The sequence below is a fragment of the Vipera berus genome (assembly GCF_964194415.1).
Source record: "Vipera berus genome assembly, chromosome: 7".
In the NCBI taxonomy this organism is placed as follows: Eukaryota; Metazoa; Chordata; class Lepidosauria; order Squamata; family Viperidae; genus Vipera; species Vipera berus.
The window spans coordinates 2,591,514-2,605,704 of NC_138209.1; the positions used below are offsets into that span (position 1 = coordinate 2,591,514).

Genomic DNA, 14,191 nt, shown 5'->3' on the forward strand with positions numbered 1-14,191 from the left:
GGAGAGAATTAAGGGAGGGAGGGAGGGAAAGATGGAAGTGGAAGGAAGGAGAGAATAGGGAGGGAGGGAGGAAGGAAGGAAGGAGAATTGGGAGGAAGGAAGGGAGGAAGGCGAGAATTAAGTATGGGGGGAGGGAGGGAGGGAAAGAAGGAAGGACGGGGAGAATTGGGAGGAAGGAAGTAAGTGGGAGGGATGGAGGAAGAAGGAAGGAAGGAAGGAATTGAGACGGAGGGAAGGAGGGAGAGAATTAGGAAGGAAGGAAAGAAGGAAAAAGAATTGAGATGGAGGGAAGGAGGGAGATAGGAAGGAAGAGAATTGAGAGGAAAGAAGGAAAGAATTGAGAGGGAGGAAGAGAATTGGGAGCGGGGGCGGAAGGAAGGAAGGAAGCAAAATAGTTGGAAGTTGAAAGTGGCTTTACTGGGAGCCAAGCTGTTGAAAGCAAACTTATGTTCAAGACGTAGCATCCATTTCTCCTGGCGGTAGGGCTGATCTCAGGAAACGTGCGGTGAGACCAGCCCTGAATTATCAGAAATAATATACTTTATTGGTCAAATGTGACTGGACACACCAGGCATTCTGTCGCTGGTGCAGAAGCTGTCAGTGTACAAGCAAGCCGCAGAGCATTAATAATCATAGTACGGGACCAATAAGAGGGGGTAGTAGAGAAGATGAGAAGGATAATAATAATAATAATAATAATAATAATAATAATAATAATAATAATAATAATAATAATAATAATAATAATGCTACAGCCATCCTACATGGGCGAATATCCTTAGAGATAAGACAGCACTGTGAGGACTAGGTGCTTAGCAGAGGGACAGCATTTGGGGAGAAAAATCTCCTTGGGTCTAGTTCAGGGGTAGGCAACCTCGGCCCCTTCATGACTCGTGGACTTCAACTCCCAGAATTCCTGAGCCAGCCTGGCTCAGCTTGGAAACCTCTCCCTTTCTCCTCAGCATAGCTGACTCAGGAATTCTGGGAGTTGAAGTCCACGAGTCGTAAAAGAGCCGAGGTTGCCTCGCCCTGGTCTAGTAGTTGTTTTGGCCTGCAGTGCCCTCTAGCGCCATCTGGAGGGCAGGAGCTGAAACAGCTTGCGTCCAGGATGTGGCACAAGATTTTACAGTTCCCCAAGCAGTTATTTGGTAATGTTTAATGGACTTATATACCGCCCTTCTCCCGTAGGAGTCAGGGCGGTTCACAAGGAGTTTAAAATAACAATACAAATTACAAAAGTTAAGAACAATTAAAATAATTAAATTTAGTCGTTGAATAAAATAAAACCCCTATTAAACTCCAATTAAAACCCAATTAAGATAAAATTACAATTAAAATTCTCAGTCCTGGCCGGAAAGCTCAGAGCCAGGTCTTTGAACTGCACCAGAATAAAGTGTAGCAAGATAATACATTGAAATAGAACAAAACAAACCACCATACAAATAAGCCGTCCCGGTGACTCTACACAGCCGGGTTTGACATAGGAGAGGGTGCAGGTGTCCCCCAAGCATCTCAACCCTTCCTTCTGACCCACACAATATACAGGTCCTCAACGGAAGGCAGGTTGGTTGCAAAATGGTTTTTTCGGCACTCCTAACAATCCCTTGAACAACAGCAACAACAACAACAGCGACGCTAATAATAATAATGATGATGATGATCATGATGATGATGTTGGAAGGGACCTTGGAGGTCATCTAGTCCAACCCCCTGCTCAGGCAGGAAGCCCTATACCATTTTGAAGTCTGTGCCTGTTTGGTACTGAAGTGGCAACTGAGTTACTTTCAGGCTATCTTGTCAAACACAACTGGGCAGGGTCACTCAGACAACCGCATAATTGTTTATTATATTCTTATTTCAATGCGCTATATTACAACCCTTTATTTTGACGTATTTTGACATTTTTTGAGGGGGGGGGTGGTTTGGTGAGAATACAGGTGATCTGTGACTTACGGCCAGGATTGCCGACATTAAAGCAGTCTCTGAGAGCTGTTGTGGCCACTTAGGGTTAACCCTAACCCACCCCACCCCCACCCCCAAAAACAAAAAACTGGCCTCAACAGGTCTCAGATAGAGTGCTAACGATCAGATGACTTTGAAGAAATACAATCCTTCTGTCACACCCCCCCTTCACCTTCCAGTCTCAACTGTCAATATTTTATCCTTCCTTCCTTCCCCCCCCCCATCAGAACTGATGAAGTTTCCTGGATGAGAAGTGAAATGTTTCCTCCTCCTTCTTCCTCAGAGGGAAACAACAACAACAACAACAACAACAACACTCCAGTTGCCTTTTAAAGGGGGGGGGGAAGCTCCTTTGAGACAACTGCCCATGTTTCTCCGAAAATAAAACCAGATTTTATATTAATTTTTGCTCCAAAAGACGCATTAGGGCTTATTTTCCAGCTAGGTCTTATATTCGGGAAAATACGGTACTAAATGCGGTCCGTCTGGCTGATGATCTTAACTGGGGCTTATTTGGGGTGTGGGGCTTATATTAGGAGCATCTTGAAAAAAATCATGCTAGGGCAGGGGTAGGCAAACCTTGGCTCTTTTATGACCTGTGGACTTCAATACCCAGAGGAATTCTGGGAGTTGAAGTCCACAAGTCATAAAAGAGCCAAGGTTGCCCACCCCTGTGCTAGAGCTTATTTTCCCGGGTTGGGTCTTATATTCGGGGAAATACGGTACTAAATGCGGTCCGTCTGGCTGACGACCGTAACTGGGGCTTATTTGGGGGGCGGGGCTTACATTAGGAGTGTCCTAGGAAAAAAATCACGCTAGGGCTTATTTCCCATCTGGGTCTTATTTTCGGAAAAACACATCTCCGGACAGATTAAATCGCCAGCTTAAAGCAATTTCCTGCCTAACTGCAGATCAGGGTTATCCATCCTTGGCAGCGTTAAGACTTGTGGACTTCAACTGCCAGAATTCCCCCGCCAGCATCAAACCCCCAAGTTAAAAGTTGCCGAGAGTAGACTTATAGTTAATGCAGAAAATTGCTTTAGACCGGCAAGATTCTGTCTGTAGGCGAAGGGCGATTAAAAAATAACAAAAAGCAACAGAGATATATTGTGGAATGGAGAAGATGGATTGAATATATTCAGAATAAATATGGGACTAAAAAGTTTCATTTAGCATTTGAATAAGCATTGGTTTTATATGATGTATTATTAGTTATTTGTTATTTGTTAGTAATGTAGTTATGTTTAAGGAGAGTTAAAGTGCGATAGAATTTAATGTTTTATTTTTGTATGTTAGCATATTTTAGTTTAAGTTTGTAAAGTTTATACCCTGCATTCAGCTCTGGGAAGTCGGGGGGGGGGAGGGGAGGGGAGGGCTGAAGGGAGGGGGAGGGAGGGAGTTTTTCTTTTTTTAAAAAAAATGTACTGTAAAACTTTTCAATTTAAAAAAAAAATAACAAAAAACAAAACACCTGCTCAGCGATAACTCCAGATGTCGCTGCTCATGGTTCTTTGGACCTGATCCGAACGCAAAATGCCAGGCAGAATAAATGAGGCCTCTATCCTAAAATGAATCAAATACCTTAATTTTTCCTCCCTTGTCTCTCCCCCCCCCCCGGTCCCCTTCCGCTTAGAAAATTGCAACGGCCGGAATTCCTCGGAATCGCTCAAAACCTCCCGCCCTGTCTTTGAATCTGCTCACCTGAAGCCACGTTTGCAGGATGAGCCAGATCCCCCTTCCGGAAGCAAGGCTTTGGGGCAGGTCGATGCGTCTTCCAGGGGTCCAGCCCCTTCCCCCCAGGATTTACTGCAGCGTAAGGGAATCCTAGAAAACGGGCTCTCGCCCTCGCCCCCTCCGCGTCTGGGCCAAAGGGAAGAAAGTTTCGTCCCGCTGATCGGCGAAGTCGACGACAGTTTCCTTCAGGAATTAACATTCGAGCACGCTTCCAAACAAGAGCTGCCCGATGCCCCTAAAGCTAGCTTTGGCGGAGCGAGTCAGCTTCTTTCGGGAAACCGGCGGATTAAGGAGAAGCTCTGGGCAGCCGACCGGCCCGGGCTGCCAAGGGCCCATCAGAGCAGCAGCTTAGATGATCTGTGGGCCAAGTATTTGGGGCGACAGACCCAGCTGCCGCTGAAGCCCCTCGACCGAAGCCGCAGGACCGAGCTGTCGCTGGTGGAGCGGCTGGACCGCCTGGCCAGGCTCCTGCAGAATCCCCTCCGGCATTCCCTGGCCCTCGCCTCGGAAGATCGAAGGGACAACCAGAAGGAAGCCAGGAGGAGAGCGCCCAGGCTCGCCGGCCCTCCAGGCCACAAAATGGCGGCCAGGAAGAAAGTGGCATCGCAGCCCAGCCTCGAAACGGCGGCGGAGGAGGAAGAGGAGGCTCCCGTCGGCCCCGTCTACGCCTGGCTTCCCAAATCCAGGTGCCCGAAAACCGGACAGGCCAAGGCCGTTGAACCTGGGGACCGAAACTGGGGCCGGTCCCGGATGCCCGAGACCCCGAGCGAGACGTCTTCTGACCTGAGGCCGTCGAGGGAGGCCAGCGTGACAACCGAGGCGGCGTCCGAGTCCGAGGGGAATCAAGTGGAAGCCGAAAGCGCCACTCAGACCGAGACGAGCGAGTCCGCGTCTACCATCAACACGGCCAGGTTGATCCGGGCTTTTGGGGAGGAGAGGGTGCAGGTGTCCCCCAAGCTGTCCCAGCTCTACAGCACCATCCACTTGCAAAAGACGCGCTCAGAGAGCTGGACCAAGCGGAGCAGGAGGGCCAAGGGGGACGGCTACCCCAAAATGGTTCACCTCGAACAGACAAGAAAAGAGGGCCAGGTAGGTGAGTTAACAGGGGACTCGCTTGTGGCCACTCTGGGGTAGATGTAGTCCAGAGAAGCCTTCCCCAATCTGGGCTCCTGGCAGGCAGATAAGCCCTTGTGGGGTGCTTGGTGCTCTCTGAGCTGGGTTGATTTCTTGCGGGTGTTTCATTGCCCAGTTAAGTAACATCGAGGACCTCCTCCTGCTCCTCTGCAAACTCCCCCTCCCTTCTAGCACTGATGACGTTAGCTAGTTGGGTCATGAAACGTCTGCAAGGAAACCACCCAGCTCAGAGAGCACCCAGGACCCCACAGTCCTCCTCCTCCTCCTCCTCCCCCCTCCCTCCCTCCCTCCTAGCATTGATGATGTTACCTAGTTATTATTATTATTATTAATAATAATAATAATAATAATAATAATAATAATAATAATAATAATAATAATAATAATAATAATAATAATAATAATAATAATAATAATTTTATTTGTATACCGCCCTTCTCCCGAAGGACTCAGGGCGGTGAACAGGGCAATACATGTTAAAAAGACAGAATACAAAAATTAAAAAAAGATTAAATAAAGTGCCCAGAACTCTTAAAACACATTTAAAAGTAATAAAAACCCAACCCCATCCCATCAGGCCAGGCCAGCTTGTTCAAAGAGATACGTCTTTAGATGGGTCATGAAACATCTGCAAGATAATCACCAAGCTCAGAGAGTAGCAAGAACCCCACAGTCGTCTTCCTCCTCCTCCTCCTCCTCCTCCTCCTCCTCCTCCTCCTCCTCCTCCTCTCTGCAAACCCCCCTTCCTTCTAGCACTGATGATGTTACCTAGTTTGAATTTGAATTTTGAATTTTATTGAATTTATATACTGCCCTTTCCCGAAGGACTCAGGGCGGTTTACAGGGTATATAAAACATCAATACAAAAATTAAGAGTAATTTAAAAAGATTAAACTAAGTCCCTGAAAAATATAAAACCCCAGTTAAAACCCCCAATTAAAACTCAGCCCGGGCCAGAAAGCTCGAAGAGCCAGGTCTTCAGGTCTCGGCAAAATGAACGAAGGTCGGGGGCAGTCCTAAGCTCCACGGGCAGCTGGTTCCACAGGGCAGGTGCCCCCACCGAGAAGGCCCTCCCCCTGGGTGTCATCCGCCGGCATTCTTTGACCGGCGGTACCCTGAGAAGACCCTCCCTGTGGGAGCGCACGGGATGAAGGGAGCATGATGCCGGCAGCAGGTGCTCCCATAGGTAATCCAGACCCAAGCCATTTAGGGCTTTATAGGTCATCACCAGCACCTTGAATCTCACCTGGAGGGCAACCGGAAGCCAATGCAGCTCGCGGAGCAGAGGTGTTACGTGGGAGTAACGGGAAACCCCCATCACAATTCGCGCGGCTGCATTTTGCACCAGCTGAAGCCTCTGAGTGGTCCTCAAGGGCAGCCCCATGTAGAGAGTGTTGCAGTAGTCTAAGCGGGAGGTCACGAGCGCATGAGTGACTGTGCGTAGTTGGGTCATGAAAGGTCTGTACGAAAACCACGAAGCTCAGAGAGCACCCAGGACCCCACAGTCCCCCTCCTCCTCTTCCTCCTCCTCCTCCTCCAACCCCACTCCCTTCTTGCACTGATGATGTTACCTAGTTGGGTCATGAAAGGTCTGCAAGAAAACCAGCGAGGTCAGACAGCATTAAGGAACTCACAGTCCTCCCCCTCCTCCTCCTCCTCCCCCTTCTCTCTACAAACCCACCTCTCTTCTTGCACTGATGATGTTACCTAGTTGGGTCATAAAACAACAGCAAGGAAACCATCCAGCTCAGAGAGCACCCAGGACCCCACAGTTCTCCTCCTCCTCCTCTTCCTCTTCCTCCTCCTCCTCCTCCTCTCCATCCTCTGAACGTTGACCACCTTCTTCCTTTCAGGCCAGCCCCGCTTCCATCTCCTCCGATTCCGTCTCGAGCCTCAGCAGCTCGCGGGGGCCGAGCCCGGCGCTCAGCAGCAAACGGATGCTCAACAAGGCCGTTCAAGCCGGTGAGTCGCTTCGCTTCAGCCGCCGTCCGTCTTTCTCCGAAGCCGCTTCCTTTGCGGGGGCCTTTAATCCCCGACTGATCCGCCCAGGAGACTTTTCAGTCGAGTTTCAAAGCGTAATCATCCCTTTTGTGCCCCGGCTCACTTTGGTTCTTCCCGCGGACTTTCCCAGTCTGCCTTCCTAGCGGAGGACGGAGTCGGACAGAGCCGAAGCTGACTTCGCGGAAGCCTCAGTTCCTCGGCCGATCCTCCCTCCGCTTCGTCCCCTTGAAGTGTCGGGCCTTTTGTGTTCCCAACGTAAAGTGAAACAGGCCGCGCAGCCTCGCCTCCCCGCGGGCCCGGTGGCAGCATCACGAGAAGGAGGGAGTAATCCAAGTAGTTCCTCGTCTTACGGCCATCAACGCAGCCCCAACACTTCTGTGGCTAAGCGAGGCTGAAGTGAGTTATGCCCTGTTTTACCCACTTTTCTCGCCACGGCGGGTTAAGCAAATTGCTGCAGTTGTGAGGTTAGTCGCCCGGTCGTTAAGCGAATCCGGTTGCCCCCCCCACCCCGCAACTCGGCTTGTCAAAAGGTCGCCAAAGGGGAATCGCGTGAGCCGGGCACGCTGCGACCGTCGTAAATATGAGACGATTATCCTAAGTGGGAGTCAGTGGCCAAGCGTCCGAATTTGGACCACGTGAGCGTGGAGATGCTGCGACGGTCCTAAGTGTGATAAAGGGTCCTAAGTTAGTTGTTTTTTTCAGTGCCGTTGTGACTTTGGACGGTCACTAAACGAGCGGTTGCAAGTCGAGGACTACCTGCATGAAAAAGGCCTGAGCAAGAAGCACCATTTCAGCCGCCTCTTCTGGGCTTTTAGGGGTTTGGGGATTGGGTTCCAATCCCACCTCATACTCAGGCTAGTTTTGAGAGGGTATTTTGATTTAAGACCCCAGGCGTGGTCTCTGCGGGGTCCTTGGGGCCCTCTGGGCCTGTCCGTTCTTTTGCAGACATCTCGTGACCCAGCTAGGTTATATCACCAAGGCCAGAAGGGAGCGGCTTGCCCTGTCACTGCTGGCCGGCGGATTCTCAGTGGTCGCTTGATTAGACTGTGGTTTACTGTTGGTTTGTCTGGGTTGGTAGTTCCTCCTACCAAGTTCCTTTAACCCAGCAAGGAAGTCCAAGAGAAGAAACCCCACTCCCCTCTTTCACGGATGATGTAACCTAGTTGGGTCATGAAAAGTCTGCAAGGACCCCACAATCATCTTCCTCTTCCTCCTCCTTCCCCATCCTCCTCTCTGCAACCCCCCCCCCCTTCTACCACTGATGATGTTCCCTAGTTGGGTCGTGAAACGTCTGCAAGGAAGCCACCCAGCTGAGAGAGCACCAAGGACCCCACAGTCATAGTCGTCGTCCTCCTCCTCCTCCTCCTCCTCCTCTCTGCAAACCCCCCTCCCTTCTAGCACTGATGATGTTGCCTAGTTGGGTCATAAAATGTCTGCAAGGAAACCACCCAGCCCAGAGAGCCCGAAGGGACCCGACAGTCGTCGTGTCGTCGTCCTCCTCCTCCTCCTCCTCCTCCTCCTCCTTCTCTCTCTCTCTCTCTCTCTCTCTCTCTCTCTCTCTCTCTCTCTCTCTCTCTCTCTCTCTCTCTCTCTCTCTCTCTCTCTCTCTCTCTCCACACACACACACACAGTGTGGATTACGCGATCCTGGGGATGCTGCAACAGTCGTAAGGGTGAAAAATGGACATAAGTCACTCTTTTTCTACAGCCGTAGCTTCAAATGGTCAGTAAACAAATTTAATTTAATTTAATAATTTGATTTCTATACCGCCCTTCTCCCGAAGGACTCAGGGCGGTGAACAGGGCAATACACAATAAAAATTGAATACAAAAATTAAAAAGCCATTAAACATCATGCCCATAAAATCAATACATATTAAAGTTAAAACTAGTTTTAAAAAACCCAACCCCATCCCGTCAGACCAGGCCAGCTTGTTCAAAAAAGAATGTTTTGAGATCGCGCCGGAAGGAGCGAAGGTCGGGGGCCATCCGGAGCTCAACCGGTAGGCGGTTCCAAAGGTCTGGCGCACCCACAGAGAACGCTCTCCCCCTGGGGGCCACCAATCGGCATTCTTTGATCGGCGGCACCCTGAGGAGGCCCTCTCTGTGGGAGCGCACTGGACGGAGGGAAGTTGACGCCGGCCGCAGGTGTTGCCGTAGGTAATCCGGACCCTTGCCATGAAGGGCTTTGTAAGTCATAACTAACACCTTGAACCTCACCCGGAGAGCAACCGGCAGCCAATGCAGCTCGCGGAGCAAAGGTGTAACATGGGAGTATCGGGAAACTCCCAAGACAACTCGCGCGGCTGCATTCTGCACCAGTTGGAGTCTCCGGGTGGACCTCAAGGGCAGCCCCATGTAGAGAGCATTACAGTAGTCTAGACGAGAGGTCACGAGCGCATGAGTGACTGTGCGCAAGGCATCCCGCTCTAGATAGGGCCGCAACTGGCGCACCAGGCGAACCTGGGCAAAGGCCCCCCTAGTCACAGCTCCAATATGCTCTTCCAAAGAGAGCTGTGAGTCTAGAAGGACCCCCAAGTTGCAGGCCCTATCTACGGGGGGTAATAGCTCACCCCCATGGCCAATGATGGAATAATCGGAATTTCCCGGGATGCCGGCACGAACAGCCACTCAGTCTTGTCAGGGTTGAGTCGAAGCCTGTTCCTCCCCATCCAGACCCGGACCGCCTCCAGGCAACGGGACATCACGTCGAGGGCATCGCTGGGGTGGTTTGGGGTCGAAATAAAAAGCTGGGTATCATCAGCATATTGGTGATACCCAACTCCAAAACCATGAATGATCTCACCCAGCGGCTTCATATAGATGTTGAACAGGAGAGGCGAGAGAACCGATCCCTGAGGGACTCCACAAATGAGAGGTCTCAGGGTCGATCTCTGCCCCCCTGCCAACACCGACTGCGAACGTCCCAGGAGGTAAGAGGAGAACCACTGGAGAACCGTGCCTCCCACTCCTAACCCTCTGAGACGTCGCAGCAGGATACCATGGTCGATGGTATCAAAAGCCGCTGAGAGGTCTAAAAGGACTAGGACAGAGGAGCAACCTCTGTCCCGAGCCCGCCAGAGATCATTCACCAGCGCGACCAATGCCGTCTCCGTGCTGTGCCCGGGCCTGAAACCCGATTGGAACGGGTCTAGATAATCCGCTTCATCCAAGAACAAAGGGAGCTGATGCGCCACCATGCTCTCAACAACCTTCGCTAAAAAGCGAAGGTTGGAGACCGGACGATAGTTGTTTAAAATTGCTGGGTCCAAGGCAGGCTTCTTGAGGAGGGGTCTCACCACCGCCTCCTTCAAGGCGGCGGGAAAGCTACCCTGACTCAAAGAGGCCGTAATCACTGCCTGGAGCCAGCCTCGTGTCCCATCCTGGGCTGCATAAGTCAACCAGGAGGGGCACGGGTCCAACAAACACGTGGTGGAGCTCAGCTTCCCCATGATCTTGTCCACTTCTTCAGGAGTCACAGGATCGAACTCTTCCCAGATTAAATCGACAAGGCCGCCCATAGACGTAAGTCAAGGACTACCTGTATTTCCTTTCCAGGTATAGTTTGAAGCCCATTTTAAGAACTGGAGCGGGGTTTCCTCTTGGGTTGAATTGATCCAGAATCTTTTGTTTTGTTTTGTTTTTAAATGCCTTGGAGGAAAAAGCGCCAACTGGGTCAACTGGGCTGCCATTCCTTCAATTGTATATAGACGATTTCCAAATTACGTTAATGACTAATAAGAGAGATGGGCATATTTTATGAATGGTTCTCGTGCGACTGAGCAATTTTTGCTAGATTAGCTTCCCATTTTGTCTCGTATCTCGTATTTAGGGTTTGTTTTTTCCCTTCCAGGCAAACATTTGAGGTCGTTTCTTGTCTTTCCCTTCTTGAGTTTAATGAATTGCCCTCCAAAGCAGAAGATTCAGATAAATTTCATAACTATTAGCTGGCCTGTCAGGCGTTTTTTGAACTTCCTTCTTCTGCAATATAATAACCTTTTCCCCCAGCTCTTTGTAAATCTGCACGAATGACAGCTCTTTTGTTTCCACCGCAGAGTGGGAATGAAAGACACAAATTTCCACTTTTAGATCTGCCTCCAGTCACCTCCCACCACCTCGAATCATTTAGTGCAATTTCGGAATGCCGCATGGACAAATGGGAAAGGAAAGACAGGGTTTCTAAATCCCTTCATTCGCCCTCAGCTGTGCGGGTAGTCCTCGACGTACGACCGCGATGGCGCCCAGTGCTTTGTTGCTAAGTGAGACCCTTTCTTCAGGGAGATTGGCCCCATTTTGCGACCTTCCTGGCCGCAGCTGTTCAGCGAATCCCTGCGGTTGTTAAGTGAGTCCCACGCTCGTTAAGCGAATCCGGCCTCCCCCCCCCACGGACTTTGCTTGTCAGAAGGTCGCGAAAGGGGAGGGGCATCACGTGACCCCCTGGGACTCTGCGACCGTCACAAATATGAGTCAGTTGCCAAGGGTCTGAATTTTGAACATGTGACCAGGGGGAACGCTGCAGCGGTTCATGAGTGTGAAAAATGGTCGCAGGCCCCTTTTTCCAGTGCTGTTGTAAGTTTGGTCACTAAGTGAATTGTTGTAAGTTGAGGATGAACTATAGGTGCTAACTTGTTAGTTGAGAAGGGTTTTGTCCCTGGGCTTTTTAGCGATAGCGAATTGGATCTGGCCTTTTTGTGCCTGACACCCTTGGAGTGAGTCTGGTTGGCTTTTATTGTGCTTGTGGAATAGAAATAGGATGGAATGGAATAGAAAATAGAATATGGAATGGAATGGAATGGAATGGAATGGAATAAAGAATGGAATGGAATGGAATAGAATAGAACAAAATAGAATAGAATAGAATAGAATAGAATAGAATAGAATAGAATAGAATAGAATAGAATAGAATAGAATAGAATAGAATATAGAATAGAATAGAATAGAATAGAATAGAATAGAATAGAATATAGAATAGAATAGAATATGGAATAGAATAGAATAGAATATAGAATAGAATAGAATAGAATAGAATAGAATAGAATAGAATAGAATAGAATAGAATATAGAATAGAATAGAGTATGGAATAGAATAGAATAGAATAGAATAGAATAGAATAGAATAGAATAGAATAGAATAGAATAGAATAGAATAGAATAGAATAGAATAGAATAGAGAATAGAATAGAATAGAGAATGGAATGGAATAAAGAATAAAGAATCGAATGGAATGGAATAGAATAGAAAATAGAATAGAATAATAATAGAATAGAATAGAATATAGAATAGAGTAGAGTATAATTAGAATAGAATAGAATAGAATAGAATAGAATAGAATAGAATAGAATAGAATAGAATATAGAATAGAATAGAATAGAATAGAATAGAATAGAATAGAATAGAATATAGAATAGAATAGAATAGAATAGAATATAGAATAGAATATGGAATAGAATAGAATAGAATAGAATAGAATATAGAATAGAATAGAATAGAATAGAATAGAATAGAATAGAATAGAATAGAATAGAATAGAGAATAGAATAGAATAGAGAATGGAATGGAATAAAGAATAAAGAATCGAATGGAATGGAATAGAATAGAAAATAGAATAGAATAATAATAGAATAGAATAGAATATAGAATAGAGTAGAGTATAATTAGAATAGAATAGAATAGAATAGAATAGAATAGAATAGAATAGAATAGAATAGAATATAGAATAGAATAGAATAGAATAGAATAGAATAGAATATAGAATAGAATAGAATAGAATAGAATATAGAATAGAATATGGAATAGAATAGAATAGAATAGAATAGAATATAGAATAGAATAGAATAGAATAGAATAGAATAGAATAGAATAGAATATAGAATAGAATAGAATAGAATAGAATAGAATAGAATAGAATAGAATAGAATAATAGAATAGAATAGAATAGAAAATAGAATAGAATAGAATAGAATAGAATAGAATAGAATAGAATATAGAATAGAATAGAATATGGAATAGAATAGAATATAGAATAGAATAGAATAGAATATAGAATAGAATAGAATATAGAATAGAATAGAATATAGAATAGAATAGAGTATGGAATAGAATAGAATAGAGAATGGAATGGAATAAAGAATCGAATGGAATGGAATAGAATAGAAAATAGAATAGAATAATAATAGAATAGAATAGAATAGAATAGAATAGAATAGAATAGAATAGAATATGGCGTAGACTAGAATAGAAAATAGAATAGAATATAGAATGGAATAGAATATAGAAAATTGAATGGAATAGAATGTAGAAAATAAAATAGAACAGAACAGAATAGAATAACAGATTTGGAAGGCTCCTTTGAGGTCATCTAGTCCCACCCCCTCCTCAGGCAGGAAACCCTATAGCATTTCAGACAAATGGCTGGCCAGTCTCTTCTTAAAGACTTCCAGTGTTGGAGCGTTCACAGCTTCTGGAGGCAGGCTGTTCCACTGGTTAGTTGTTCTAAGAGGTCAGGAAGTTTCTCCTTAGTTCCAGGTTGCTTCTCTCCTTGACTAGTTTCCATCCGTTGCTTCTTGTCCTGCCTTCGGGCGCTTTGGAGAAGAGCTTGACTGCCTCTTCTTTGGGGCAGGCCCTGAGATACTGGAAGGCTGCTATCCTGTCCCCCCTCGTCCTTCTCTTCATTAAACTAGACATACCCAATTCCAGCAACCGTTCCTTGTATGTTTTAGCCTCCGGTCCCCTGATCCTCTTTGTTGCCCCGTTGCTAGCATTACCATCCCTGGTTTCCCCCCCCCCCCCATCCCAAAAGGGTTCCCGCGAGGCCCCTTGACCCACAGCAACACCGAAGGTTGTTGCTGCATCAGGGGACAAGCTGCGTTGTCCTTTGACTCCCCAGGAGACTTTGAGATTGTCAACAGCGCAACCAAGAGCCACACCCGCGACGTGGGCTTGACTTTCCCCACACCGACCTTGAGCCAAGCCACGCTCCACGGACTGGCTCGGAGCAGGACGGAGCAGCAGCGGTCGGCTCAGCACGATGGGCTCTCGGCGGGAGACGAGGACCAGCACAAGTGGCAGCCGGGCCGTTTCCTGGAAAGCCGGAGGCCCAGAAGGAGCCGGTCCCAGTGGATGCAAGGTCTCTGCAAACCTGTTTGTGTTGTTTGTCTGTTGTGGATTGTGTGGCTTTGGGCCGCGTTGCAAAAGCCAGTCTGGCGCAGTGCCAAAGCTGCTGGACTAGAAAACCAGGCGACGGTGAGTTCTAGTTTTCAGGCAGGCTGACGGGCCACGGCCAGGGATTGGCAGGGAGGGGCTTCGGCCTCTCGGCGGCCCTCGGATTCAGGCGGAAGATCATAATCATAATCATCATAAT

The 14,191-nt window shown here is 47.6% G+C and overlaps 1 protein-coding gene across 1 annotated transcript in view; it reads left to right on the forward strand.

Annotated features, from left to right (window-relative positions):
* ALMS1 (ALMS1 centrosome and basal body associated protein) overlaps nucleotides 1-14,191 on the forward strand; it is a gene marked incomplete at its 5' end in the record, with an annotated part of 63,228 nt that overhangs the window by 37,092 nt on the left and 11,945 nt on the right. The window contains 3 exons of the mRNA XM_081333318.1: nucleotides 3,596-4,785; nucleotides 6,684-6,792; nucleotides 13,631-13,957. Coding sequence (XP_081189444.1) covers nucleotides 3,596-4,785; nucleotides 6,684-6,792; nucleotides 13,631-13,957 — 1,626 coding nt within the window. The remainder of the gene's footprint in view (nucleotides 1-3,595; nucleotides 4,786-6,683; nucleotides 6,793-13,630; nucleotides 13,958-14,191) is intronic.